Source organism: Pipistrellus kuhlii, unplaced genomic scaffold, assembly GCF_014108245.1.
Source record: "Pipistrellus kuhlii isolate mPipKuh1 unplaced genomic scaffold, mPipKuh1.p scaffold_m20_p_5, whole genome shotgun sequence".
In the NCBI taxonomy this organism is placed as follows: Eukaryota; Metazoa; Chordata; class Mammalia; order Chiroptera; family Vespertilionidae; genus Pipistrellus; species Pipistrellus kuhlii.
Window position 1 is genome coordinate 75,404,630 of NW_023425551.1, and position 27,626 is coordinate 75,432,255.

Sequence of the window (27,626 nt, forward strand, 5' to 3'; positions counted from 1 at the left end):
TTGTACACTTTAAATGAGTCAATTTTATATTATGCTAATTATGTCTCTGTAAGGCTGTTAAATAAATATTTCTGACTGTGGGTTAAGCAAAGATTTATTAGATACTAGAGGCCTGGTGCACAAATTCATGCAGAGGCAGGGAGAGGAACGGTGGGAGGTTGGCCACCCATCCCAAGGAGGGAGCCAGCCTTTGGGACCCCTAGGAAAGGGGGCCACCAAACCTTAGTTCCATGTCCCAGCCCAGCCTGAAGGCTCTGGTGGGATCGGGAGAGAAGGCAAGAGTCGCTGGGCATAGAAAGAACCACCTCCTCCTCCCCTCCTCCTTCCCTCGCCACAGTGCCACCACCGCAGTGGATGGGCAGCCCTCAGGTAAGGGAGAGGACAGGATTGAGACAAACCTTTGGATCACAGGCTGACTTTCAATAAATGGCAGTGAGGGAGCTTCTCTGCTACATATGAAACCCTGACTCAGAAGCAGGTCTCTACAAATGGTTTAGCACCAGGGGCCGATGGGGGCTGGCTGACTAGGGGAGGAACCTCAGGTGGTTGGCTGTGGGACCACACTGATCACCAGGGGGAAGCTCCTGTATTGAGTGTCTGCCCCTTAGTGGTCAGTTTGTGTCATAGCGACTGGCTGACCAATCACTCGGTCATTCCAATAGTTCAATTGTAATGGTCTCTTAGACTTTTATATATATATAGATGACATGAAAAGCATGAGTCAAAAAATGACATATTGAACTTCATCGAAATTAAAAGTATGCTCCTGAAGTATACTGAGTATGATATTAAAAAAAATAAATAAAAGGACAAGCAATAAATTTGAAAAAATATTTGCAAAAAACCATATTCAATTAAAGAATATACAAAGAGCACTCAAACTTTAATAATAGCCATACAATCTAGTAATTCCACTCTAGCTATTTACCCAGGTGAAATGTAAACCTATGTAGACCTGGTTAAAAATATTTATAGTGGTTTAACCTGGAATAATCCAAAGTTAGACACCAACCTGAATGTCTCTCAACTGGGGTATGAATAAACAAATTGTGGTACATCCATACAATGGGATCCTACTTCATAATAAAAAGGAACGAACTACTAAAACACCCATCGCACATCTCAAATGCATTATACTACGTGAAAGGAGCCATATGGTATTCTTTTTTTTTTTAATTACTCCTCACTCAAGGAGTTAGGATATTTTTTCCGTTGCTTTTAGAGAGAGTGGAACAGAGGGGAGAGGGGGAGAAAGGTGAAGGGAGGGAGAGGGAGATGATAGATAGTCATCGATGTGACAGAGGCACATTGACTGGTTGCCTCCCACATGCACCTCTGATGGGGGTGGGGATTGGACCTGCAACCCAGCTACTTGCCTTTGCCCATGACCTGGATGGAGATTCAAACCCCCCACTCTCCAGTATGCAGGGCAATGATCTAATCACTGAGCATGCTGTCCAGAATATTCATTTTTAAAAAAATCCTCACCTGAAGATGTGCTTTTATTGATTTTAGAGAGAAGGAGAGAAGGAGAGGCAGGGGAGAGAGAGAGACATCAGTGTGAGAGAGATACATCATTGGTTGCCTCTTTACCTGCCCCAACCTAAGGGGGTAAACCTGATAAGTAGGTATGTGCCCTGACTGGGAACAGAACCCACAGACTTTTAGTGCACGGGATGGCACTCCAACCAACTGGGCAGGGCTGTATCATCCATTTTCATAACGTTCTTAAAAGGGCAAACTATAGAGGGGGAAAAACCGAAACAGGTCAGTGTTTGCTGGGAACTGAGGGAGGGGTGAAGGGATGACTACCAAGGAAACTTTAGGGAGTGCAGAATGTTTCCATATCTTGATTATGGTGGTGGTTACCCATCCTGCAGATATGCCAATCTCCCAGCACTTCCAACCGGAAAGAGTGAATTTTACTCTATGCAAAAGAGATTTTTTATAATGGAAATACAGGCTGGGGCAAAAGTAGGTTTACACCTGTTAGTACGGAAAACAATAAGTAATACATCCTATATAAATAATAAAAAGGTAATATGCAAAGTAACTCCCATGCTGTCACAGAGGTCTGCGCCCACAGACAGACCTCCTGTAACAAGCCTTAAGGAGCGATCAGCAGGGCCCTGAGGCTGTGTGGTGTCCGGCCGGGGAGAGGGATTTGAGGCTGCATCCTCTGCCCTGCAGAGTTTGATGGGGGACTTCAGGCAGTGGCCCCTGCCATGACACCGGGCCAGGGGACCTGAGGGTGCACTGGGGGACCTGAGGCTGTGCTCACGCCCAGGGCTTAACGGGGGTGGGCTGGCCAGGTCTGGATTTTGCCCAAGGTGGCCTGGTCTGGGTCTAGCACAATTTCAAGGTGTGCGGGTGGGCAGGGATTTGACCCTGGTTCCTGTGGTGCACCCCAGACTCTGACAGGAGGAAGATTTTCATACACATTTTACTAATTTTCTTTCATCTCTGACACTTCTATTATAGAGAAAGGGCAAATAGCAATATTAAAATATTTCCTCTAATTAATTCCTTTTTAAGGTGCATGAATTTTGTTCACTGGGCCACTAGTATATAATAATAAAAGTGTAATATGCTAATTAGACTGGCCGTCCTTCTGGATGGAACCAGTGCTGCGAGGGAAGCCTGGGTCCCGGGTGCTGGAGGGAAGCTGGGGCCAGTAGCCGGGGGAGGAAGGCTATCCTTGCATGAATTTCATATATTGGCCTCTAGTAATAACATAAGAATAAACTCTGTTTTACATACTCACAATAGTAAACCAACTTTTGCTACACCTTGAAGAAAGAAACAGGTAAGTATAATGCTGTATAAATTATTTTGTATGATCAGCTGGTGTGGCTCAGTGGTTGAGCATCAACTATGAACCAGGAGGTCACGGTTCGATTCCAGGTCAGGGCACATGCCCTGGTTGCAGGCTTGATCTCCTGTAGGGGGCATACAGGAGGCAGCCAATCAATGACTCTCTTTGTTCTCTCTCTCTCTCTCTCTCTCTCTCCTCTTCCTTTCTCTCTGAAATCAATAAAAATATATTTCAAAATTTTATTTTGTAGTAAAAGCCTGAATGAAGTATACACATTTTTAGAGATTTTTCCAAATTTCCCTTAAAGAACATATAATCCAGTTTGCACCACCTGTCAGGAATGAGTGTCTGGGTTCTTAGTCCCTCCTCAACACCGCTGTGCTGGCACCTCTCACAGTGCCTCACTCCGGGTGGGCACAGGGGCACATGGCAGAGGTTTGTAGCAATGCCAACTGCAGAACCATAGGTTCCCAGCAGGGATAAATGATCCCACCCTGAAGTGTTGACTGTGCTGATGGAGGGAAGGAAGGAAGGAAGGAAGGGAGGGAGGAAATAAGGAAGGAAGGAAAGAAAGGACGGAGGGAGGGAAGGAGGGAGGGAGATAGACAGCGCGTGTGTTGGGAGGTGAGATAGCCTCCCAGTGGGGATCTGGGGATCGTGGGCTTGGGGCAGAATGCTGAAAGGAAGGGCGGCTGAGGAAAGCACAACAGGTGTTCTGGGAGCTGAACGGGGTCCCCTTCCTCTTCCCCACGCCTGGCACCACCACTGCAGGTCAGACTGTTAGCACAGACAAATGAAGGAATGAACCCACGAGTAAGTTAAGAGACTAAAAGTTTAGGGTCAGCAAAGATGAGAAATTCCTTGGTTTGGGACTTGGAGGCTCAAACTCAGTTCCAGACTGGGTCTGGCCATGCAAACTGGAGGCTTCCTGCTCTGACCCCATCCAAGGGGAAGGACGTGGGCACAGGTGAGTGGGGGAGCACGCGTCGTCCTGGGCGCACACCCGAAGGAGCAGATGACACAGCGCCTGGCTGTCCGCAGTGCGGCTTGGATTCTCAGCCCTGGGGACTAGGTGAAGGGCGGGGTCTTGGCCAAGTGCTGGGTCATTATAGCTGGCGCTGGGTGGCTGTCCCGGTGAGATAGGGTTGGCGGAGGAAGTAGAGTGGGCTTGCCTGTGTGCTGGCTGGGGCCAGAGCTGGGGGAGAAGGGGCAGGGGGTGTGGCTTCTGGGAGGCGGTGGGGGAGGGCTGCTTTAGGAGGCCTGCAAGAGGGAGCAGGAATCTCCTGAGAGCTGGTGGGTGAGTAGGCAGGAGGGCAGGACAGCTGGAGAGGAGGGTAGGGCCAGGGAGACGTGTAGCGAAAAGGAAAGGCCGCTTGCTTGTGTGTTCGTGCTGTGTACGTGAGAGTGTGTGTATATGATTGTGAGTGTGTGTATGTGTGAGTGTGTGTGTGCATGTGCCCCCACGTGTGAGGGCACAGAGGCCCCTCCCTGAACCCAAAGCTTAGGCTCTGAGTTTTAGAATTTTTTTTCCTGTCACTTGAACCGTGACAAAAATAAGACTGCTTTTGAGCATGTAGGTTATTTGTAAGTGTAAGCGGGAGTGACAGTTCTGATCTGACCAGCCAGGAATCAGAGAGAGAGAAAGAGAGAACACGCCAGAATGAAAGCATCCAGCAGGGATGAATGAATGAATGTGAGTTTATAAGAGCCTCCTTTGAGTGTGTGTTTGTGAAAAATGCGATGTCCAAGATGCCTGATGCCTGGGCCTGGCCACATAAGCCCTACCCCTGGGTGTTAGCCCAGAGCGTCCCAGGGAAGTCTGTACCTGAGGTTCTAGAAACTTCACACCAGCCTCTGGTCTCAGAATAGGAAGCATGGCTACTGGACCAGTTTCCAGGATGGAATCCAGAGAGCGTGAGTCCTCCCTGGGCTGGGGGCCCAGGCTGGGTGGTGCAGCCACAGCCGCCTGAAGTTTCGAGGAAGAGGGGCGGAAACAGCTGCGGCCCCGCCCTTCCAGGCTCTGCGGGCTCCTGCGGTCTGCTGGTCACAGCGGTCCCGTGACTTCCTCACTTCCCTAAATGGGCAGGTTCACGTTGAGAAGCCCAGGTTCTCCCCTGGCTGACCCAAGGGGTCTATCCTGCACCTTCCGGGGACCCTGATCTTGGGCCCCAGGTGTCGGCCCCTCTGGCCTGTGCCTGCCGGCAGCTGGATGGAGCCATGGCTCCCACGCTGCTCCTGCTGCTGCTCCTGCTGTGGCTCCAGGGCTGCACCTCAGGTGAGAAGGTGGGGGCGCCAGGGTGGGGGAACGGCCTTCTGCTGGACCCTCCCACCTGGCTTTTTCTTGCCCAATGACCTTGGATACTATCGTGTGGAGTTGGAGGAGGAGAGGGGGAGGTTGGGCTAGCCTAAGGAGCTCCTTACTAGAGACCAACAAGAAGGTTCCACCCTAATACTGGCTTCAGGCAGAGCTGCCCCAGGTCTGCTGAGCTCAGACCCGCTCTGCAGGGCTCCCTCGGGACCTCTGACCAGGGACACTCTAGTTCCTCTCTCAGAAAGCCGCGCCCCTGGCCTCGGTCAGGAAAGCCTTGTTGGCTGTTACGGGAATCATTGCATCATGCCTGTGTGCTTTGAACTCGCTTTTTCTCAGAATGCTGATGCCACTGCCCCCTGTCCCGAGGGAAAGCAATCCCTGAGGGCTTCCCCACCCACAGGCACCAATGCTCCTTAAGGTGGGCGCTCACCCAATCCTGCCTCCCTTGTTTCCATGGCAACCAAGTTACCACTTCCCGCTCAGTTCTGGGAATGGAGGGGGTTGACAAAACCCACCCCTCACCCTCTGTGAGAGGACTGGAAGGTGGATACCAAAGAACCCAGTACCCTGGAGACCCCTTCCAAGGTCACCCCATCCAGGCACCTCCCCCAGGAAGGCCCCCTTCTGCCAGGGCAGAAGAGTGTCTCCTGGGCTGAGCCAGCCTGGGGCCCCCAAACCTCCCACCTACCATATAATTGAGTTGGGTCACTGTGTTAATTTGCATGGGACAAAGTGATGCTCAGGGATGGTGTGTGCTACCTTACTCCCAGCCTTAACCGCTGTGGCAGCTGGGGAGGAAACTGAGGCAGATGCTTTGGGTGCCAGCCCTTGGTTATCATAGCCCTAGAGAAATCTGGAGCAACTCAAGGAAGCATTCATTGAGCACCTACTGTATTCAAGGCACTGTCCTAGGGCATAGTTCTCATAACCAACCTGATCTGCTCACGTGGTAGAATCAGAGTTTTAACCATGTGTATTTAGACTCCAAATGTGTGCTCTGTTCTGTTCTACTTGTGTAACACAAGGGAGTAACTTGTGTATTTGTGCTTCTTTGCAGAAGGCTCTGGGGGTGTTAAGGGGCAAGTGCTGAGCTTACAGCAGGCAGAGGGGTGGAGGGACCCCACCCCAGCTCGCTCTCTTTCCTGTCCCCTGGCTCGACCTATTCTCTCCCCACCGGACCGTGGATCATAAAGACCACATCTCATCCCTAGGTGCAGTGTGTGACGTGCTGGGAGTGAAGAGAGGATACTGTAGAATTCTCTGGCTTGCACTCTGGTGGGAGTTTCTATGCTTTATTTATTTATTTATTTATTTATTTATTTATTTATTTATACCTGAGGGAGAGAGGAAGGGAGAAAGAAAAAAAAACATCAATGAGAGAGAAACATTGATTACCGTATTTTTCAGACCATAAGACGCTCTGGACCATAAAACGCACCAGTTTTTAGAGAAGGGAAATGAAGAAAAAAGATTCTGAAACAAATAGTGTCCTAAAATATTTTATGTGCATTAAAACCCAACATCACAGTCATAAACACATGTAATCAACCCTGTAAAGTAAACAGCAGCATTTAGAACCATTTTAGAGCCGGGCAAGCACACAGAGACCACACAGAGCCGGGCAAGTAAAAAAACTTTTTTTTTTAAAGTATATGTGTAGGCTATATTTGGACCATAAGACGCAGGGACTTTCCCCCCCCACTTCTGGGGGGAAAAAAGTGCGTGTTATGGTCCGAAAAATACGGTAATTGCCTCCTGTATGTCCCCTACTGGGGATCAAGCCCATAACCCTGGTATCTGCCCTGACCGGGAATCGAAGTTGCAACCACTTGTTGCATGGATGATGTGCAAACAACTGAGCCACACTGGCCAGAGCTCTATGCACTTTGGGGTATATTTATTATATTGGTTTTATGTAGCTAGGATATTTTAAAATTAAACACCACCTAGAATGAACCAAGACACCTTGCTATTTAAAAGATATCTATAGTGAACCTATCTATCTATATCTATATCTATATCTATATCTATATCTATATCTATATCTATATCTATATCTATATCTATATCTATATCATCTCTCTCTCTCTCTCTCTCTCTCTCTCTCTCTCTATATATATATATATATATATATATATATATATATATGGCTAATATGCTAAGTGTCCCTCTGACCATCCATCCAGTCACTATGATGTGCACTGACCACCACAGGGTAAATGCTCAACACAAGAGCTGCTGTGACACCACTGGCCATTTACATAGAAATGGCACCGTGGGCTTGATGCCAACAAAGCAACACTCAGCTTCCCCCAAGTGGGACACAGGCCCTGCCATCACCCCAGAGGGACAACTCACCAAATTGCAGCCAACACTGCCAAGACCTCATGGCGCAAAATGTCGCCCACAGGCCAAACCAAAAATAGTGGCTGTGGGTGCTGGATAATGACGTCATGTAGCAATACCCAGCTTCCTCTCCCTAGTGACTAGCCTCCTTGGAGTTTCTTCAGCCCAGGAATACGACTTTCTTTATAGCCAGGTGCAAACATTTTGCACTTTAACCAAATGTCTGTGAAGCATTTTCATGTGCCTCATCTCATTTGATCCTCACAGAAGTCCTGGAGTAGGTAGGTAAGAGACTCAGTAGAATCCTATTTTCTTTTCATTAGCCAGGAAATGGAGATGAAAAAGTTTAGAAACTTGACCTGACTGAAAAGAAGTAAAAAATAGAACTTGAAAATGAAGGTTTTCTCACTGCTCAGAATATAGTTAAACACTGCTACAGTTAAACATTTCATCCTTTGTTCTCCCTGCATGGTCTACAATAATCATCTGCTTCATGTTGATATTTACTGCTGTGTTGCTGACAATTACCTGAAAGAGAAGTTGGAGGACTTCACTGGGCTGGAAAAAGTTTAGTCAAATCAGAAAGCAGATCTAATTAAGCAAGTTTATCTATATATGTAAAACTCTCACTGGCACCAATTGCATGTGTGTGTTTCCACCTGTCATTGTTAATTGTGAATTTGGTTGACACTTCTATTAAAGAGAAAGAGCGAATAGAGATATTAAAATAGTTCTTCTAATTAATTGCCTTTCAATGTGCACAAATTTGTGCACCGGACCTCTAGTTTATAAAATAAATAACCACTCTTAATGTTTTTACAACTTAAGGTTGGATCTTCTTTCTACTTAAGTTATTGTGCTCTGGAATGTCATAACCTGATGACTTGTGTTTGCATCTGCATGTCTCTTATTGAGGATACACCCTGGGTCTTTCCCACAAGACTCTGGACATGAGGCTTGCCATGTTTCCTTCAGACTGGAAAAATACCATGAAGAAGGGGCTCTGATGGGGGCTCCCTAAAGGCAAGGCTTGTATCTGCCCCCTCAGACTGGGAAGCTCCCTCAGAGAAGGGTTGCTTCTCCCTGGGACCATGAGTCCTACGTAGACAGGACATACCCATCTCCTCTCCCTCCAAGTTTCACGATGTCACCCCTCTCCTTGCTGGGCCTTGCTCAACATGCCATGTCTCCCCAGGTGTCCCCACCGAGAACGTGTACTCCAAAGTGCAACACTTTGAAGGGGAGACTCTGTCTGTGCAGTGCTCCTACAAGAACCGCAAGAAACACGTGGAGGGCAAGGTTTGGTGCAAAATCAGGAGGAAGAAGTGTGAGCCTGGGTTTACCCGGGTCTGGGCACCAGGGCCACGCTACCTGCTACAGGACGATACCCAGGCCAAGGTGGTCAACATCACTATGGTGGCCCTCAGGCGCCAGGACTCAGGCCGGTACTGGTGCATGCGTAACAGCTCCGGGACCCTCTACCCTCTGATGGGATTCCAGCTGGAAGTGTCTCCAGGTGAGCAGGCCTGCTGGGGCACTGGGAGGGTGGGAGTGTCCCCCTTGCTCTGCCCTGCACTAACATCGGTTGTACCTAGAATAACAATCCATCAGTGGGTATGCTGCACAGTAGGGCTCTCACAGTTTTTCACACATCTTCATGAACATTATTGTCACCATTTTATAGACAAAGAAAATGAGATCTAAAAATTCCTATGTGGCTCTGACCTTGTCTAAGACAACACAGCCAGCTAGTGGCAGAGATTCAAACTCAGGACTCTCTGTGCTTTGTTTTGTTCAGTTTAGTGTATATTCATTGAATCCTAATTATATGCTGGCTGCTATTCTAGGCTCTGAATATACAATCATGAGCAAAAACAGACACAACTCGCTCAGCAGGCATGGCTCAATGGTTAAGCATCGACCTATAAAACAGGAGATCATTGTGCGATTTCCAGTCAGGGCACATGCTCAGGTTTCGGACTCAGTCCCCAATAAGGGGGGATGCGGGAGACAGGCAATTAATGATTCTCTCATCATTGCTGTTTCTACCTCTCTCTTCCTTTCCCTTTCTCTCTGAAATCAATTTTAAAAATATTAAAAAAAAATTCTGCCCTGTGGGAGATAACAGGCAATAGAATACCATCAGACAATAATTGCAGATAACAATAGAAGCTCTTAAGAAAATGAAAGAATGCGATAAACCAGAAAGTAACTCAGTGGTGGGGGAGCTGCTGAAGTCCCAGCCTTGACCTCCTTGAGCAGATGGCATCCAGCAGAGCTCTAAATGATGAGAGCTTTCTAACTGTTGAAATGGGGGTGCTCCAAAGGTCTTTACTTGGGGGCAGTGCAGGTGCAAATGCCCCAAGGTGAGAAGACATGAGGGCTGTATAAGGCAGGCCCGCCTTAGAGGCAGGACCATATTGAGTGTGGGGCAGAATGATGGGTAATGAGGCTGGAGAGTCAAACAGAAGCCCTGAAGTCCATGATGAGGGAGTTTGAGTTTTATTCTAAGTATAATGGCCACAGGAGAGCTTAGTGGGTGTGCTGTGTGTGTCTTTAAGACAATGCTGGCTGCTGTGTGGAGGAGGGACTGGGGAGGGTAAGAGCATGTGGGGGTCCCGGCTGGAAATGACAGTGTCTTGGAGTAGGATGTGGTCCCTGGAGATGGACAAAAGAGGAGGGGCTCACATCGACGATGGTCAGACTCCTGCCCACCCTGCACGTTTTTTGAGGCAAGATAGGATTTGCTCATGTGGGAGGTGAGCAAAAGTGAAAAATCAAGGACGACTCCAAGGGATCAGCGAAGGATGGTCCCTTGGTCCATTTCCTCAGGAAGGTGGATGGCGGGATTGACTACTGGGTAGGGGAGCTAGTTTGGAGGAGAAAAGTGAAGCACTCTATTGTGTCCCATGACCATTAAGATACCTCCCGGAACCTCACATGGAGAAATGAAGCAGGCAGGTGATGTATCTGCCTGAAGCTCAGGTGAGAGGCTGGGAAGTGTCTTTGCAAAGACAGTTTAAAGTCAAGGGGATTAGAGGAATCTATAGAGACAGAAAGTAGGTTGGTGGATGCTTAGGGCTGAGGGATAATGGCTACAGGGTGAGGAGGTTCTTTTTGAGATGATGAAACTTTTAAAATTGCCTGTGGTTATACAAAAATATAACCACATGCATGACTGTGCGTATACCAAAATCATGGAAATTGACACTAAGTGGAATTTATTACATGAGATGTAAATTATATCTCAATAAAGTTCTTAGACATTCAAGGAGATATAAAAGCTCGCCCTTGAATGTAGAAAACGAAGAAGGAGGGCCAAGAACCTAGCCCCAAGGCCCTCCCCCATTTGTACATAGGAGACGGCGAGGGGCCAGAGAAAGAGCCTGAAAAAGTAGCCAACGAGGATGGAATTCATTACCCATCCTTCGCTGGTCCCTGGCCCACCTGCATCCCCATCTTCTGTTGAGTCTGAACTGGGGACCCTACTGTCTCTCAGGTGTGGAGCCCCATCTCACTCCTCCTCTCTCTAGTTCCGACTTGGACCCAGGGAAGTAGCTGAAACCAGTTTACTGAAGTCTCAATTTATAGGGATACAAACACGAAATAGTTTTGTTTTTCTCAGCATATCCCTCCCTCCCTCCCCCACCATTGTACTATGTCAAATCTCAACCGGCATCTCTTAATGACACTTTCAGGAGAGTGAAGCTATGTATTTCTTTTCAGTCATTAGCAAATAAAAAAATCCTCAGCCCAATTATAACCAGAATCTTTTAGCAATATATGCGTTCTTCTGCTCCCCTTTGAAGACAGGCTTCATGGGCCAGGGCACCTGAAATGGGGGAAGTCTAACTCTCTCCTTCCTCTCTGGAAGTGGGGGAAGGGAGGGTTCCTCTGTGTCATCTTTTCCTTGTCTCCCCCCTGCCAACTCCTTGGAGCAGGAAAGAAGGCTGACTCCACTGACCCTGTTAGTGTTGGATGCCACTCCTTTTCTGCCCAACCTTTGAGAGCCTTTATGAAGTGAGTGTCCACATGCTGGCTCTCCCAGGGCACCTACCTGTGAGTTCTTTGCAGGTCCTTTGAGGGTCTGCCCACTGCTGAGCAGGATGATGTGGGAGAGATGGCTCCAGGTCAGCCCCTCCTCTAAGCCTGTCCTCACCAATGCTACTTGCTCGGGGTTTCCTTGCCCAGAAAAAAGGGCATCTTCTGTGCTGACCGCCTGGCCCTCAGGAACCTTGTCAAGCACAACTGTGGGATGCCGCAGCCCTTTCTATCCCCTGCCATCTCTCTCCAAGTTTCTTGTTCCCTGAAGAGAAAGACCCAACACTGCCCCCTAGAATTGCACTGCAGCATTACAAGTCCCTTCTCCCCCACCTCCCTCTAGAAAACGGGGTGGGGAAGGGACTGGGTTGGTGGATGAGGGTAGCACAGCTGATGTCTTTAGAAAGCCCCAAGGGAGGTGTCTGAACTGCTGCTTGCATCATCCTTTGGAATCTAGGCCCCCAATGCTTCCTTGTCCTCACCTCTGATCCCATCACCAATGATGGAGCAGCTGGACAGACCCTGTCCAGCATCACAGCAGAGGAATCTCTTTGACCCACAGAAATAAGGAGGGTCCAGAAGTGACAAGACAGAGTCGTGTGGGGAGAGGCGAGTCCTCTGGGCCCCGGAGGCCTGGCGGGGAGGCTGAGGAGACTAAAAGTCTCCTCCTTCTTTACTGGGTCTACTTCCTCCTCACATCACCCTCCGAGGAAACACACCTGGTCACTCAGCAGAGCAGATTCTAGGCCCCAGGTCAGGAGGGGAGACAGGACACGCCCCACCAAGGCATCCAGGCAGCCATCTGGGCTGCAGGATCTGCTCGCAGCTCCAGCCCCTAACTCCTCTAACGTTCCTCCCTGTCTGGCCTTCAGTCCCCACAGCTGAGAGAAACACTCCTCGCACACAGCTGGCCGGCATCCTCAAGAGTGGAGTGGTCGTCACAACAGGCCACGCCCCCACCTCAGGCCCAGGGGCCCCCTTCACCACCAGCGTCAGGATGCTCACACCCGGAGTCCTCACCTTGACCAGACTCTTGCCCTCTACTGCCTCGGGGACCATCAGGCTGAGCTCCATGTCGGGCTACAGCCCCTCCACCCCAAAGCCCACGAGGATCACGGCCCAGACGGTGACTGCGTCTCCCAGCCATGCCAGAGCCTCCTCGGCGGCCCCGGCATCCGTCTCCACCAAGGCCGGGCCACTGCGCCCCATGCCACCCACCATGAGAATGTGCCACACCAGCCGGTCGCTCCTCAACAAATTACCCCCCATCAGGTACCCATGGGCCAGGGGGTCAAGTGACGTGCTCCCAGGGATGGCAACACTTCTTGGCGCCTGAACAGACCTCACGGTGCCCATGTCACAGCCGACCTCCACTCCTTGCTGAAGTTTGGGCTGGCTTGTTGAAGGCTGGGAGCTGATACAGAGAAGGGGCACCCAGGACATAAAGCAGGGCAGTGGGGAATGAGGGCGGGGGAGGGGTCAGCACGGGGCTCTGTGGATGCAGAGGGTGGGGACAGGGCAAGGAGGTGGCTTGGGGAGTGGGAAATGGGGTGGTTTAATTTGGGCTCCCCAGAAGCAGACTTTGAGACCAGGACAGGGGGAGAGCATGGGGAAGTGAGGCAGAGGGAGGCGGCTACAGGGTGCTGAGCCAGGGCGGCCTCTGTGGGCAGCGGAGCTCGGCCCCACCGGGGACTCTGGGCGCCGGGTCCAGCAGCCGCCGGGGCGCCAGGCTGCTGATGTGTTTATATTCCGCTCCTGTTGGCCATCGGTAGAGGGCTGCGGCCATGTGTGGCATGGAGGAGCCACTGGCAAGAGAAACTTCTCCGGCTAGAAAAGAAAAAAGTAAATGGGCGTGTGTACGTGGAAGTGACGCAGCCAGGAATGCAGGCCGAGCCCCTGCGGCCCCTGACACAGAGGACGGGGTGGGACCAGCACCCCTGGTACTATGAGGAGAGTAAGAACCCTGGTCTCCTCTGTCACCAGTGGGCTCTCTTAGAGTCCTGTTCTCACCCGCGAGCAGATTGAGGGAAATGGAGGAGGAGTGCTAAAGAGGAGAGATGCTCCCCTCCACCTGGGGACGTCCTCCCTCCCTCCCCCACCCACCCCTCTCCCCCGCCCCCCTGCCTCACTGCCTTCTCTCCGGCTGTCAGGGTTCTCCTCTCCTGACTCCTCTCCTCTGTGTGTGTGTGTGTGTGTGTGTGGTGTGGTGTATTTATGTGTGTGTGTATGTGTGTGTGGTTTCTCTGTGTGTGTGTGTGTGTGTGTGTGTGTGTGTGTGTGTGTGGTGTGCTGTGTGTGTATGTATGTGTGGTGTGTGTGGTTTATCACTGTGTGTGTGTGGTGTGCTGTGTGTGTATGTATGTGTGGTATGTGTGGTTTATCTGTGTGTGTGTGTGTGTGTGTGTGTGTGGTGTGTGTGTGTATGTGTGTGTGGTGTGTTTGTGTGTGTATGGTGTGTAAAGATGTGGCTGGAGATGAGGGAGGGGGTGGGGGACTTGGTGCTCACATCTGCTCCCTCCCGTCTCCTCAGGCCCCGGGATGCTAACCCCACTGTGCTGGCGGGCGTGCTGTCCTTGCTGTCGGTGCCTGTGGTGATGATGGCGGTCTATGGCTTCTGGAAGAAGAGACACGTGGGCAGTGAGTACAGCCCCCTCCCGGCCTCCTGAGGGTGGTGGGTCCCCCGGTGCGTCCTCACCTGAGTCACAGGAGGGCTGCGAGGCCCCAGGTGAGGGAGGAGGGTGGGCAGGCGGGGCCAGCGCAGCACCCACTCTGGCTGACCTGGGAGGAGGTTCAGGAGGGGGGGTCCAGCCCAGGAGCCGCCCCTCATCCCTCTCCATCCTCACAGGCTACAGCATTTGCCGGAGCCCTGCCAGGCCCTGGAGGGACCCGCTTGGAAGGCCGGAGCCTCCGTGGAAGCCTGCGTGGTTTAAGGCCACTTACGGAGTGGGGGAGCTTTTCCCCGAGGGACTCCAGGAGGTCACAGAAGTGAAGACGGGGACCTGTCTGGATTGGAGCCAGGTTGGGGGGTGAGGATTGTGCACGGATGGGCTCAGGCCTCCCTAACCCGGCTGCACCTCACCCGCCCAGGCCCAGCTGCAGGAGCCTGGGGAGGGCCCCGGAGGGGACTCCGCAGGAAGCCCAGGAAGCCCTGAGGGAATCTGCTCAGAGCCTGGCCCAGCGGCCTGTTGCTGTTTACAGACAGAGCCTCAGCTCCCAAGGCCTCAAACACCTGCCACCCAGCGGAGGGGAGCGGGGCGGGGTGGCCAGCTGCTCTCTCCCCACCAGGACCTTGTGTCCTCAGCTGCCCTCTGCTCCCCTCCAGCTTCCCCGTGAACTTGGGGAAGAAAGTCCCAGAGGTCCAGTGGCCTGTCCTGGAGGAGGAGAAGGTGACTAAGAGCTGGGGGTCCCGGAGCCACTGGCAGCAGGGTCCCCAGAGCTGTCCAGCCCGGCCCTGCGGCCATGTTCCCTCCGACCGACCTCCGATGGCCAGGCTGCTTCTCCCTCAAGTCCTGAGAGCCAGCAGGGCCCACCCGCTCAACGCTGCCACCTGCCGGCCAGCCCCTCCTGGGACAGCTGTGACCAGCAGCCCCTCATGGCAGGACCAGCCTGACCCCAGACTGGGGTGCAGAGGTTGAACTCAGGACTGTCTCCCCCAGTCCCTACCTGGCTTCCAGATCTGGGCTCTTGGAGGGTCCCCTGTAGGAGGGGGCCACAGCTCAGGGAGGGGGGACTGCCACCCCCCACACACCCCTCCTTCCAGGGCGTCCTCCCCTGGGGAGAGAGGAGCCACTGTGACACAGGGAGACAGCTCAGAGCTCCCACAGCCCAGGACTGCAGTGGGCAGGACCAATGGGGTGGATGCAGCCCAGGAGCCTGGCCCAGTGGCTTGCCATGTCCCATGAGGGGCTGGCAGGTGGCAGGAGGCAAGTGCCCCTGCCTCACAGGCTCCTGGCTCATGCCTGGCCCCTCCTGCAGGGAAAGCTGGACATCCGGCTGCATTTGTCCCCTGAAGAGGCGTCTGCAGCCTGGACTGACTGGAGAAGCACGTGGGTCTAGATGTGGCATCTCTACTCGGCCCTGGGACAGGGGCCCCCCCGGTGGGAGAGCAAATGTCATGGTCAGGAGACGGACACAGCCAGGGCCTTAGTGGGGCCACTCCAAGATGGAAATGGGGAGAGAAGGGGGCTGGGGGTGATCCTATGGGACCATCGGAAGGAGGCATTTCTTCCCTGTGTCCTGGAGAGGGCGCCAGAGGGGAGGCTCAACTGGAACTGGCTGGCCTGGTGCTGACACACACACACACACACACACACACACACACACACACACACACACACACACGACATCTGTCCTCCCCACCAGGAAGGGGTGGCTACCGCCTGCTGTACAACTTGGAGGGAGTTTAAGTCACCTGGGGAAACGGGTCCCCGGGAGCCCCCTCCATGGAGGCCTGACAGCAGCTGGACGGCCCTGTCACCTAGGAGACCAGACTGTCCCGCGGAGAGCGCTGCCCAGGCCTCAGGACCGGGACCAGGGACCAGGGTTGCCACCTGTCCCGGGGGACCCTGCACACGTCACCAACCCTCCCGGGCCTCAATTTTCTTCTCCTTTGGAAGGGGACATTCATTCCTACCTCAAGACTTTTCAGAATAAAAACGGAAGGGATGTGAACTTGATGCAACTGAGCACATGCGTTGTGATTGCTGGTCCTCAAGTCCTTTTCAAGTTTAATAGTGTGTGTCATCTTCTATGTTTTTAAAGCCTTCTGGACCCCATTTCTCTGTTTTGTCCTCGGTTGTAAGCAGAAAGGGAAGGTGGGCGGGGGAGGGGGGGGAGACTTGGTCCCTAGGTGGTGGGTGTGCCCTGTGTCAGGCAGGTGGCCACCGTCCCTGCTTGCCCAGGATCAGGGGCCCCTGGGCCAGGCAGACCCGCGCACGCTGCCCCTCCATAGAGCCCGCTCCCCCACGACCCTCGACCCGGAAGGACTCAGCACCTAGAGGCGGTGCACACCCGGCCCCGGCCGCCCAGCTGCCAGGCCTCTGGGACATCCTCCCCCGAATGCCAGCATCTCACCTCCGTCGTCCTCTCCCACCCTTGTCCCTGAGCTCCGGGGGACCAGGTCCCAGCAGACCCAGGGCAGGGGTGCAGGCAGGGGCGGGTGTCAGGCAGCCCAAGCCCGGCTGCCTCAGGCGGTGAGAACCGAGCTTCCCAGGCAATGGGATGAGACGGGGTACCCCTTGGAAGGTGACTGGTGGTGGCCCGGGGAAGGATGGACGGGGAGGCCCCAGCGCCTCTGGCACGTTCAGATGTCTGAACTGAGGAGCCGGCGGGCAGGCCTGCCACCTGCCACCGTGAGGCTGGCCAGCGAGCCCAGGCTCCCGGCTCTGGCAAATGCTGCACACCGTGGTTCGCTCCGGGTCAGGCAGTCGGTGGCCGTTCAGCCAGCCTCCCCCTCCTCCTGCAGGGCTGAAGGACTCGCCCCAGTGCTGGGAGCAGTGAGGGTGGAAGGCGACCCTCCCAGGGCAGCCTACGCAGGGGACTAAGGTCCCAAGGGGCAGGCAGCCTGTCCCCAGAGGGTGGCTGGAGCTTCCTGGTAGCCGAGGGTTGCTCCTGCCCTTGCCTCCTGGCCTGGTCCCAGCACCGTGACACCCCCCCCCCCTCACCCCGGTTCCCCTCCTCCTTCCCCTCCCCCGCCCCCGCTAGTCTCTGCCTTGAGAGTCTGTCCCGCGCGTGTGCAGGGCTCTCTGACCTGGTTGTCTGTCTAGTGACTGTAAGCAGCCGTGACAATTGTTTTCCTGTAGCTCCTCTACTGACAGATTCTTTTCTTTTACAGTTCAATTTTTATTTTCAGTTACAGCTTGCATTCAGGGTGATTTTATGTTGTTTTCAGGTGTAGAGCATAGAGGTGGACAGTCACACACTTTACAAAGCGGTTCTCCCCCCCCCCCCCCCCCCCCATCCCAGAACCACACGGAGTTATTGTTGGCACTAATAGTCACGGGGATGCAAAGTACAAATTATTTTCTAAATGAGCTTGGTTAGCATGGCCTTCCAGCAAATGCTTAAGGAGTGATGACAGTGGCAAGCGGGGAGCTGGGGACACAGAGGGCAGAGACCCCCATTCTTCCCACATGCCCTCCTTCCCCACCTTCTTCCCGCCCCCTCCTCCCACAAGGTCTGCTTTGCTCTCCCACCCTTGCCAGGGACCTTCCCTGCACCTCCTCCTCTGAGAATGACTCCCCACCTCCTCCTGCTCCTCCGGTCCCCACACGACACCCCAATTCCCAGCAGATCTGGGCAGGCGGCCTCTGACCACTGGGGCTTCCAGAGGGTCCCCCTGCCTCTGTCACTCACCCTCAGCCCTGTTTTTCATGGTGGCGAGGAGAAAGCTGAGGCGGAGAAGGAAGTGGAAGGACCGAGGGGAGACAGAGGGGGAAGGAATGGCTTCTTATTTCACCATCGTTTCCTCCCGGGGCTTTCACCGATTTCCCCATGCCCATGGGAGGGAGGCAGGGGGCAGGCTTGGCCCAGAGAGCCCCCAGCCATCCCAGAGGCAGCGGGGCAGGGGAAGGTCCCCCGTAGGCCTAGGCCTCCCCTCCTCGCTGCCCCCCTCCCCACCTGCAGTCTTAGCTTCCTCAGCCCTTCTTCCCAGACAGGAGGAGCGGCTGCTGAACCCGCCAGCTCTGGCACCGGCTCCTCAGGGCGGCCGCTGCCTCCCCAGCTCCCGCAGAGGGCCATGGCCTGGGAGGCCACGTGCCTGCTGCCCCTTGTCCTGCTGGTGCTCCTGGCCTCAGGTGAGGGCAGAGGCGTGGGGGAGAGGAGGAGGGATGCTAGTGAGGTGGCGTGAGGGGCATGGGGAGGAGGGTGAGGTGTGTGTGTGGGGGCACTGAGTGTAGTGCATGGAGGACTTCCTGAGGAGGGGCCCCTCTCAGCTCTGGGACAAGCAGCGGCTCCCTGACCCCAGGGTTTATTCTCAGGCTCCTGGGAGCAGCAGGTGCAGAAACTGGAAGGGGAGGAACTCTTCGTAACGTGCCAGTACCCACCCCAGAGAAGTTCCAAGACGAAAACCTGGTGCAGAATAATATCAGCAGAAACTTGTGTCTTATTAGTCACCCACCCCAGGCTCCGGGGCCAGCCTGGAGACCCGAGATACGTCATCATGGATTACCCCCAACAGAGGTACTTCACCGTCACCAAGGCTGTGCTCAGAGAGAAGGACTCGGGTTTGTATTGGTGTGGAATCTTAGAATCTTCCATAGTCACTCCTCTCAGAGCCATCCGTCTGGTGGTATCTCCGGGTGAGTCCTTTCCCTCTGTATGTGCTTCCCAGGTTCCCTGAACCGCAGCAGGCGGATGCCGGGAAGGACCTAAGCCAGGCCCCCAACCCCCGTGGCTGAACTCCAGGCCCCTTCCCAAGGTCGCCGCTGGTTATGGGCAGAACCAGCACCAGAACTCGGACTGCCGGGTTGGGGCAGTTCTTCCTTCCCCAGCACACACTTCTCCAAACACTTGTTGCTCACTCGACTTGGGCTTGAGCAAGCCTGTCTTATCGATCCATCCGGGGCACCCTCCCCCAGCCTTCTCTCCTGACCTTCTCTCTGACCTTCTCTCAAAGGGCTGACCTTGAGGTGACTGTGTTGGGCTCAAAGAATGCGGACAGGCAGGAAACAGCCACAGGAGGCGGGGACTGTAGGGTGAGGCTGGGACCTGTAGGACCCGAGGGCTTAAGGGGCCTGGGTCCCACCCTGCACCGGCCCCAGATTTTTGAGTGATCTTCAGCCTCAGCCTGGGAAGCTTGAGGCTCCTCCTAATCCTGAGCGTCCCCCCTCCCCCATATGCCTCCTGAAAACTTCAGAGTTGCAAAGCCCCCCTACATGTCCCCGTGATGGTCACGGGGAGACAGTACCTTCGAAGACCCCTGCCCTACTGCCGAGCCTGCCCAGCTGTGTGGTCAGCTGGGGGCCTGGCGCACCCACATCAGCTGCTCGGTCATCCTCTGCCCAAGCCTGGGCTCACTGCCCACTCCGTGTAGGGCACCGGGCCAGGCCCTGGGAGGGAAAGGGAACCCTGAGACATAACTAAAAGGCTATGATGCAGGTGGTGGGTGGCATAGTGGAGGCATGTGGGATGGAGGCCCAGCGGAGGGAGAGGCCAGGTTGCCGGTGAAGGCCAGGAGCACGGACCTGCCTGCAGGACTCCGCAGGGGAGGTGACACTGCAGGGGCCTGGTTGGGCGAGCAGGAATTTATCCAGGGGAGGCAAAAGGGTTTGGAGGGGAGGAGGGCGGCAGTACAGGTGGACCGTGCCCGACGTGTTAAAAAGCAATGGAGACAGAGGAGACCGGAGCATTCGGCCAGCATACAAGTGACAGCGTGACGGTTCCTCCAAAACCGCTTGCCCCGAGGGCATGCCCGCCTGCATGCCTTCGAGGGGCAGGTGGAGCTTCTCAGGCCTCGTGTGGTCCAGGCCATGTGTGGGCTCCTCCCACCCGGGGCTGGGCTAGGAGGCCGAGCCCTGGTGTGTGGGGCAAACAGAGTGCTCCCCTCACTGTTGTCTCTCACAGCTCCAACCCAGCCCACCATCAGGACCATCGGGACCACCGGGACCTTTACCAACAGCCCTGTCAGTGACAGTGACAGGTACTGTCCCCCTCCCTGTCCTCTTCCGCCTCCATCACCAGCCGTGCCGGATACCTCCAACTACATGTTCCCATGGCACCTGGCCCTCAGGGGATGAAATGGGGTCTTTTCCAGGTCACTTTACCTCTTCGAGCCTCAGTTTTCTCATCTGCAAAATGGAGTCACTGACTTTCCCGGCACCCCGTACTCCAGGGTTTGCTCCCTTTGGCACTATTGACATTGGGGACCAGACAATTCTTTGTTGTGAGGAGTTGTCCTGTGCATCCCTGGCCTCTACCCACCAGCCCGTAATAGCGCACATCTCCCCCGGGCACCCATTGTGCCAGGTACCCAGGCAACCGAAAATGTCTCCAGACGGTGCCAAGTTTGCCTCTGGGGACACAAAGGACCCAATGCCTCGCCTGCTCCTTTCCCTTTCCCTGCTCCAGCCCGTCTCCTCCGTTCAGGAGAGCCATGGGGTCCGGGGAAAGGCTCATCGCAGTGGCCTCTGCCCATGGCCTGACTCCTCTACCTCTGCTGCGTGGTTCCCAGGCCCCCAGCCCTGTGACTGGCCTGAGGGCTGGTTTTCTTCCCACCTCTGCCCTCCCACCCTCTCTCCGCCCTCTGTCACTGCAAATCCTGAGCTCCTGCAAACTCCTGTTCCCTCTCTAGGTGTTACAGCAGGCACTAAGGGTGCTGTCAGTGCAGCTGAGTAGTCAGTGTCCCCAGAGCTGCTGCCTGGCCCTCTGATACCTGACACCCCAGATGGGTGCCCCAGGGGCCTGCTGCGAGGTGGGAAAGTCCACCTTTTCTTCCTTTGACTGAAGACGGGGACTGTCAGAAGGTGCTTATTGAGTACAGAGCTCTTTGTCAAAGGACACGGGTATTCTCCTAGAGCTGACTGCACCTCTCAGCCAAGGCTGAGGGTGAGGGGCGGGGACCAAGTTGAGGGAAGCTGCCGGAGAGGTGAGCACAGATCCCAAAACAGGGGCCCAAAGGCCAGAGAGGGGACAGCAAGCAGTCAGAGCAAACCTGGAGACACAGTCAGCATCCCTGCTTTCAGAGGAGGAAGGAAACACTCCCAGAGGTGGGACAGGTGCGGACACTTGGCCTCTAGGTGGTGGGTGCAGGACCCAGGCAGAGGCCAGGGTGTGCCCTGTGTCAGGCAGGTGCCCACTGTCCCTGCTTGCCCAGGATCAGGGGCCCCTGGGCCAGGCAGACCCGCGCACACCGCCCCTCCATAGAGCCCGCTCCCACATGACCCTCGGCACGGAAGGACACAGCACCTAGAGGCGGTGCACACTCGGCCCCGGGAACATCCTCCCCCAAATCCCCGAATGCCAGCATCTCACCACCGTGTCCTCTCCCACCCTTGTCCCTGAGCTCCGGGGGCCAGGTTCCAGCAGACCCAGGGCAGGGGTGCAGGCAGGGGCGGGGGTCAGGCAGCCCAAGTCGAGGCTGCCTCTGGTGGTGAGAACCGAGCTTCCCAGGCAATGGGATGAGACGTGCAGACCACAGGAAGGGATGAGTTTTCCGCAGAAGCCTGGCTCCTTCTCTCCTCACCTGGTCCTCGTTCCACAGCTCCCCAGACCACTCGAAGGTCATCCTCAGCGCGATGGTGGTGCTCCCGCTGCTGCTGGCACTCACCCTCCTGGTGATCCTGTACTTCGCCATCAAAGCCCGGCAGCGGCGCCAAGCCAGGGCAGGTAAAGCCGCCCGGTCCTGAGCACGCCATGTGAAGAGCCTGGAGCAGTGAGACAGGGTTATGCTGGTTACCAACCAGGAAGCAGGCTCACAGGCCAGCGCCAACTTGCCTAGCGCTGGGTATTCTAGTGTCCGATTGAGACCAGATATTTTATCGCTGTTTTGTAGTTGAGGATTTTAAAACAAATGGATCCGAAGGCCTTCCTGGGGTGTGGCACGGTGTTTTTAATCGTTGCTATCACATTTAAACACCGCCTTCCTAAGAGCACGGGGAGTGCTTTTTAATCTCCCAAGTTCTAAGTTTTGGCACTGAGCACGGGTGAAGTCTACGGCATGTTGTGCAAGATGATTGTACCCGTGCCTCTTGATGATTCCTACCTTGTTTTGTGTTGGTTTGTACAGGACATTCGCGCTGTGTTTATTAACCACATACCAGCAATGGGTCCCTGGACCTAGAATTGATCAAGTTTACTGGTTTGATGCAAATTAGATGCAGGCAGCCAATCAGACTTGCTCCTTCGTTTGGCACTAACATCTGCTTTCGGGCACTGATCGGTGCTGGACCTCCCGCAGGATGGCACCACCCAGCCAAGCCCAGCCTCTCCCCCGTCAGGCAGGATCCCTTCTGCCCAGCCAGTTCCCCCAGCATCACCTGAATTGCCAGGAGAGAGGCAGGCAGGGGTCTCTCCTTTAAACCTGTTTGTTCACAGGTGAGGGCAAAGCCCACCACATCCATGACATTTCCACCCATGAGGCTGAAACTGTGCTTCGGACGGATCCCCCCGCACATCAGAGGGATTCTCGGCTTTCCTGGGTATCTTTGTTTTCATTATTATTCTTTTTAAAAAAAATATGTTTTTATTGATCTTAGAGAGAGAAGAAGGGAGAAGGATAGAGAGACAGAAACATCGATGGAGAAAAACATCGGCTGTCTCCTGCATGTTCTTTACTGGGGATTGAGCCCACACCCGGGCATGTACCCTGACCAGGAATAGAATTAGTGACCTCTTGGTTCATGGGTTGACGTTCAATCAATGAGCCACATCGGCCAAGATGCTGCCACTCCTCCTCCTCCTCCTTCTCCACCTCCTCCTCCTCCTCCTTCTCTTCCTCCTCCTCCTCCTACTCCTCATCTCCTCCATTTCCTCCTTCTCCTCTTCCTCTTTCTTCTTCTTCCAACTTCCTGGCTTCTGTTTACTTACAGTTTCTATTTATAATACTCTGAACCTGAGCTCACTTGTGACTGGTCATGCCCCTAATGCTTTGTCTATGCACGTCCTTTTCCCATATTTCCCAATTCAAATTCCTCAGAGAGGGAGGGAGAAGCTGACTGACCAAGCTTTTGACCTTCCTTCTGTGGGAGACATATTTTAATGACAACTCATCTGCTAGGTCATGATGGTCAGTGGTTCAGCCACTCTGGGTCCAACACCCAGAGACTTTGGGCTAATAGATCTGGGGTGGAGACTGAGATGGTGCTGCTAGCCCTCTGACCTTACTGCACTCTGTGCATCCTTTTATTTTATTTTATATATGTATTGTTGAGAGAATTACAGATGTCCCCCTTTTTCCACCCAATGCTCCCCTCCACCTGTTCCTACCCTGCCCCAGGCCTTCGCCACCCTATTGTCTGTGTCCATAGATAACACATATCGCATGTACATTTTTTAGTTAATCTCTCCCCACCACTCCCCTTCCCTCTGAGATTTGTGAGACTATACCATGGCTCTGGTTCTATCTTATTCATCAGTTTATTTTGTTCATTAGACTACTTGTTTGTTTTGATTTTTACATTCAGTTGTTGACAGATATGTATTTATTGCAATTTTTTGTTCATATTTCTTCTTCTTACTCCTCCTTCTCCTCTTCTTAAAGAATACCCATCCACATTTCATGTAATACTGGTTTGTTGGTGATTAATTCCTTTAACTTTTTCTTGTCTGTGAAGCTCTTTATCTCACTCTCAATTCTAAATGACAACTTTGCTGGTAGAGTAATCTTGGTTGTAAGTCCTTACTATTCATCACTTTGAATTTTTCTTGTCTGCAAAGTTTCTGTTGAGAAATAAGATGACAGTCATATGGGCACTCCCTTGTAGGTAACTATCTGCTTTAAAAATTCTCTTTGTCTTTAATCTTTAGCATTTTAATTATGATGTGTCTTGGTGTGGGCCTCTTTTGGTTCCTCTTATTTAAGACTCTGCACTTCCTGGACTTGTAAGTCTATTTCTTTCACCAACCAGGGGAAGTTTTTTGTCATTATTTCTTCAGATAGTTTTTCAAAATCTTGCTTTCTCTCTTCTCCTTCTAGCAGCCCCATACTAAGGATATTGTCATGCTGAAGTTGTCCAAAGGCTCCTTACACTACCTGCATATTTTTGGGTTCTTTTTTCTTTTTGCTCTTCTGACTGAATATTTTTTGCTTCTTGATATTCCAACCCACTGATTTGATTCTCAGTGTCCTCTACTTTATTGTTGAACCCGTGTAAATTATTATTTATTTTAGTTAGTGTAGGCTTAATTTCTGACTGGTTCTTTTTCATGTTTTTTTTATTTTTTATGTTCTCACTAAGGTTCTTGAAATTCTCATTTAGATTCTTGAAATTTTCATTAAGCTTCTTGAAGCTGTCAACGAGATCCTTGAGCATCTTTATAACCATTATTTTGAACTCTGTATCTAGTAGTTTGTTTGCTTTCATTTCATTTAGTGTTGTTTTGTGTGTGTTTTTCCTGGAGATTTCTTTTGTTCTTTTTTTTGTGACATGTTTCTTTGTTTCTGCATTTTGGCTGCTTCTCTGTGTTTGTCCTATGTATTAGATAGAGCTACTATGTATGTCTCCTGGAATTGGTAGAGTGGCCTTGTGTAGTAGGTATCCTATAGGGCCCAGTGGCTTAGCTTTCCAAGTCATCTGAGCTAGGCACTCTACGGGCATCCCTGTGTGGGCTGTGTGCATAGTCTTGTTATCGTTGAGCCTTGATTACTATTGGTATCACTGGGATAAATTGACTTCCAGGCCCAGCTGTGACTACAGCAGAAGAGCTACAGTGCAGGAGACACCCTGTGGAGCACAACTTGATTCAGTGGGGCTTTGGTGGACACTGAGTCTGCCCCTTGAGTGCGTCACTCGTGGATGTGTAGAGTGGTAATCTGGTGTGGTCTGAAGCTGTCCACCGAGTGCACTGGCTCTGGGGCTTCACAGGAGGTGCAAAATCAGTCACTACCTGGGGCCATCCTCCCTGAACTACAGAGTAATCTGCAGATGGCTGCTACTTGTGTTGGGCTTGAAAGTAGCCAGGAGGGGCCAAGCTGTGAAGCAAGGCAAGCTGCTGCTAGTGCCTGGTCTTGGGCCACTGATTGATAAATATGGGGCATGCTGACCCCAGCTACTGATTGTTTGAGGAAAGCCTGAGCCAGGACAGGTCAATTGTATGTAAAAAGTGCTGCAAATACCTTGAGTAAGATTGCAAATTGGATGAGGCAAGGTCTCATGGAATCACCTGAGCAAAGAGTGTGAACCAGGTAGATGGAGACTCAGATGTGGTTGCTAATCAGCTCTGTGACTGTGGAGGTCTCAGCATAGCAACCATGAACCTTGTGAGCACCCCTATCTGGGAGAAAGCCACTCCCAAGTTCTTGCTCCAATGCCAGACAATCCAGTTCCTCTCTGTATGTTCATGGATCCCCCTAAGCCATTACCCAAGCACTGAGGAAGCTCAGAGGGAGCAAATCCGAGGAAGTTCATGCACTGGCTCTTTAAGAGGAACTCCAGCAGCCTCCTTGTCACTCAGCCACAATCCCCATTGGTTTTTATAGCCCAAATTTAAGGAGACTTCTCCTCCCTGCACTGGAAACATGAGCTGAAGGGTTTGGTGTGAGGCTTCTCCTCACGAGAAGCCTTCACAGCCAAGATATCCCTCCCAATTAGAAACACGCCACACGAGTATGTTGGACCAGATTGTTCCACACCTCTGCCCCCTACCAGTCTCAATGTGCTTTCTCCTTTACTTCTCTGATTGTAGGACTTCCATCAGCCAGCTTTCTGGCGGTTCTGAATGATGGTTGCTCTCTATGTTAGTTATAATTTTGATGTGGTTGTGGGAGGCTGCAAGTACCATGCTTGCCTATGCTGGCATCTTGGTTCTTCACCTTCCTCATTCTTAGTCATGTTCATGATGGTGCCCTGGTTGCCTTCTGCCATCCCCAGAGTTCCTACAGAATCCACACCCTGTCCCATACCTTATCCCCGTCCCTATCCTCAGCACTGGACACCCAGGGGCCACGGACCACTTCCCAGCTGTAATCCATCCAATGGACTTCTGTCTGTCTTTGATTCCCAGGGCTCTGATCAGCAGATAGGCTCTGGCAAGGACACTGGGGACATCCACTATGCCTCATTCACCCACCTGGAGCCCTTAGGCCTGGAGAACCCCGTCTACATCAATACCCGCCCTGGCCCGAAGCCCATACATGACCCATTTCTGGATGTGGAATATGCCAGCATCACTAAAAACTGAGCCCTGCACCTGGCCGGCTGCCCAGGAGGAGCCCGGGATCTGAAGGCAGAAGTCACTCCGAAGTGAGCAGCTGAGTGAGGGGTGACCAGGGACGGGTGACTTCTTGTGGCCGAGACCGTCCCAAACTGGCAAAGACCATCCCTTTCTGGAGCAGAGATGAGGAGGGAGGAGCAAGGGAAGGAAAGCCTCATCACCCAGAGGAGAGAAGGTTTGAGTCTGAGGGTTGCGGGCAGACTGTGGGGTTTCTGGATCCCGGCCCACTCCCCTCTGACCGGAGAGGGTCTGGGACCCAGTGCTTCTGAGTAACCCAGTCTTCGCCTCCCTCTCTGGTCTCACTTCCTCCCTGACCAGGCTGTGAAATCCTGACGGTTAGGAAAGTTCCTCTGCGGGTGACCGTCCCCATGAGCACCCCTCCCTTAACTGTCCTCTCAGGCCCTCCAGGCCAGGCTGCAAAGTTCTATCTGCCACGCCAGCTCCTCTCCTCCTTCTTGGCCTCCTGATTCTAATCCATCCTCACGCACCCCTCAGGGGGTCCCCCTCAGCCTTGGCCTTGCCAGGCGCCAGGTAGGGGAGCGTCCCTTCCTATTGCGGCCCACACAGCTTCATCAGAACTGCCCAGGGCACCTCTGCCCTCCCCAGAAACCACAACCCCTCTGTCCACTGTGTCTCAGGCAGACAGAGCGGTGAGCCTGGCGCCTGCTTCCCTGAAGTCCACGCACACAGGGCCCTCTGGAGGCAGGCCCTGAAGGGGGACCCTGAGCCCCGGGAAGTCCAGGCCCTGTGGGCAGAAGGGGTGGTCTCTGCTCCTGTGTCTCCCAGGACTGGGAGCTGGCTGCCTCCTGCTCAGGTGGCTGGTTTGGGTATTTTCCATCACTACCTTGCTTGCCTTTAGTCATGATGAGACCTCAGCCTTGCCCTCAGGATGGAACCTGAGGACCAGAAAGGGAGGGAGGGGAGAGAAGAAAGGGAGGAAGGGTTTGAGGTCCTCAGGCTGGTGTGGAAGGAGGAGGTCTGTTCTTGGATGAGGTGGGCTAAGTGCCTGTCACTTGTGACATCCCTGCTGACATCACCTTCTCCCAGGTTCCCGGCCTGGAGGACGCGGTCTGTCCCAGTCTGAGGGACCAGGGGAGTGTGATCATGCAGACCTGAGGGCCAAGGGGTGAGGGAGGCAGAGAGCATGGTGGGTGCAGATACTCTGAGCATCACCTTGGCTCCTCAGAGTTCATCGCTGCCCTACCCACCGCCCTTCCCACCGAGTCCTCCTCTGCAACCAGGTCT

The 27,626-nt window shown here is 53.3% G+C and overlaps 2 protein-coding genes and 1 long non-coding RNA gene across 3 annotated transcripts; 2 read left to right on the forward strand and 1 right to left on the reverse strand.

Moving 5' to 3' along the window:
- Positions 1 to 410: 410 nt before the first annotated feature.
- LOC118705273 lies at positions 411 to 16,056 on the reverse strand. Its single transcript, XR_004983651.1, has 3 exons — positions 16,045 to 16,056; positions 15,044 to 15,046; positions 411 to 520 (listed from the first exon to the last, which is right to left on the reverse strand). It is a non-coding gene; the product is annotated as an uncharacterized LOC118705273 (long non-coding RNA).
- On the forward strand, positions 4,501 to 16,259 carry TREML2 (triggering receptor expressed on myeloid cells like 2). Its single transcript, XM_036413768.2, has 5 exons — positions 4,501 to 5,090; positions 8,668 to 8,988; positions 12,386 to 12,785; positions 14,044 to 14,150; positions 14,359 to 16,259. Exons 1-5 carry the CDS (start codon positions 5,033 to 5,035, stop codon positions 14,541 to 14,543), a joined length of 1,071 nt encoding a protein of 356 aa, XP_036269661.1. The 5' UTR covers positions 4,501 to 5,032; the 3' UTR covers positions 14,544 to 16,259.
- Positions 16,260 to 18,169: 1,910 nt separating this feature from the next.
- Positions 18,170 to 26,670, forward strand: LOC118705261 (trem-like transcript 4 protein). The gene is made up of 6 exons (XM_036413769.2): positions 18,170 to 18,307; positions 18,491 to 18,811; positions 20,076 to 20,151; positions 21,712 to 21,836; positions 22,545 to 22,648; positions 26,172 to 26,670. Exons 1-6 carry the CDS (start codon positions 18,250 to 18,252, stop codon positions 26,346 to 26,348), a joined length of 861 nt encoding a protein of 286 aa, XP_036269662.2. The 5' UTR covers positions 18,170 to 18,249; the 3' UTR covers positions 26,349 to 26,670.
- Positions 26,671 to 27,626: the final 956 nt, after the last annotated feature.

What these genes read in the sequence shown, in the direction of transcription:
- TREML2 (XM_036413768.2), top strand. Translation starts at nt 5,033, where the DNA reads ATGGCTCCCACGCTGCTCCTGCTGCTGCTCCTGCTGTGGCTCCAGGGC. An exon ending in AACAAATTACCCCCCATCAG is followed by an intron (nt 12,786 to 14,043) that starts GTACCCATGGGC and finishes CCGTCTCCTCAG; the next exon opens with GCCCCGGGATGCTAACCCCA. An exon ending in GAAGAAGAGACACGTGGGCA is followed by an intron (nt 14,151 to 14,358) that starts GTGAGTACAGCC and finishes CCATCCTCACAG; the next exon opens with GCTACAGCATTTGCCGGAGC.
- LOC118705261 (XM_036413769.2), top strand. Translation starts at nt 18,250, where the DNA reads ATGGCCTGGGAGGCCACGTGCCTGCTGCCCCTTGTCCTGCTGGTGCTC. An exon ending in CCGTCTGGTGGTATCTCCGG is followed by an intron (nt 18,812 to 20,075) that starts GTGAGTCCTTTC and finishes TGTCTCTCACAG; the next exon opens with CTCCAACCCAGCCCACCATC. An exon ending in GGGATTCTCGGCTTTCCTGG is followed by an intron (nt 22,649 to 26,171) that starts GTATCTTTGTTT and finishes TTTGATTCCCAG; the next exon opens with GGCTCTGATCAGCAGATAGG.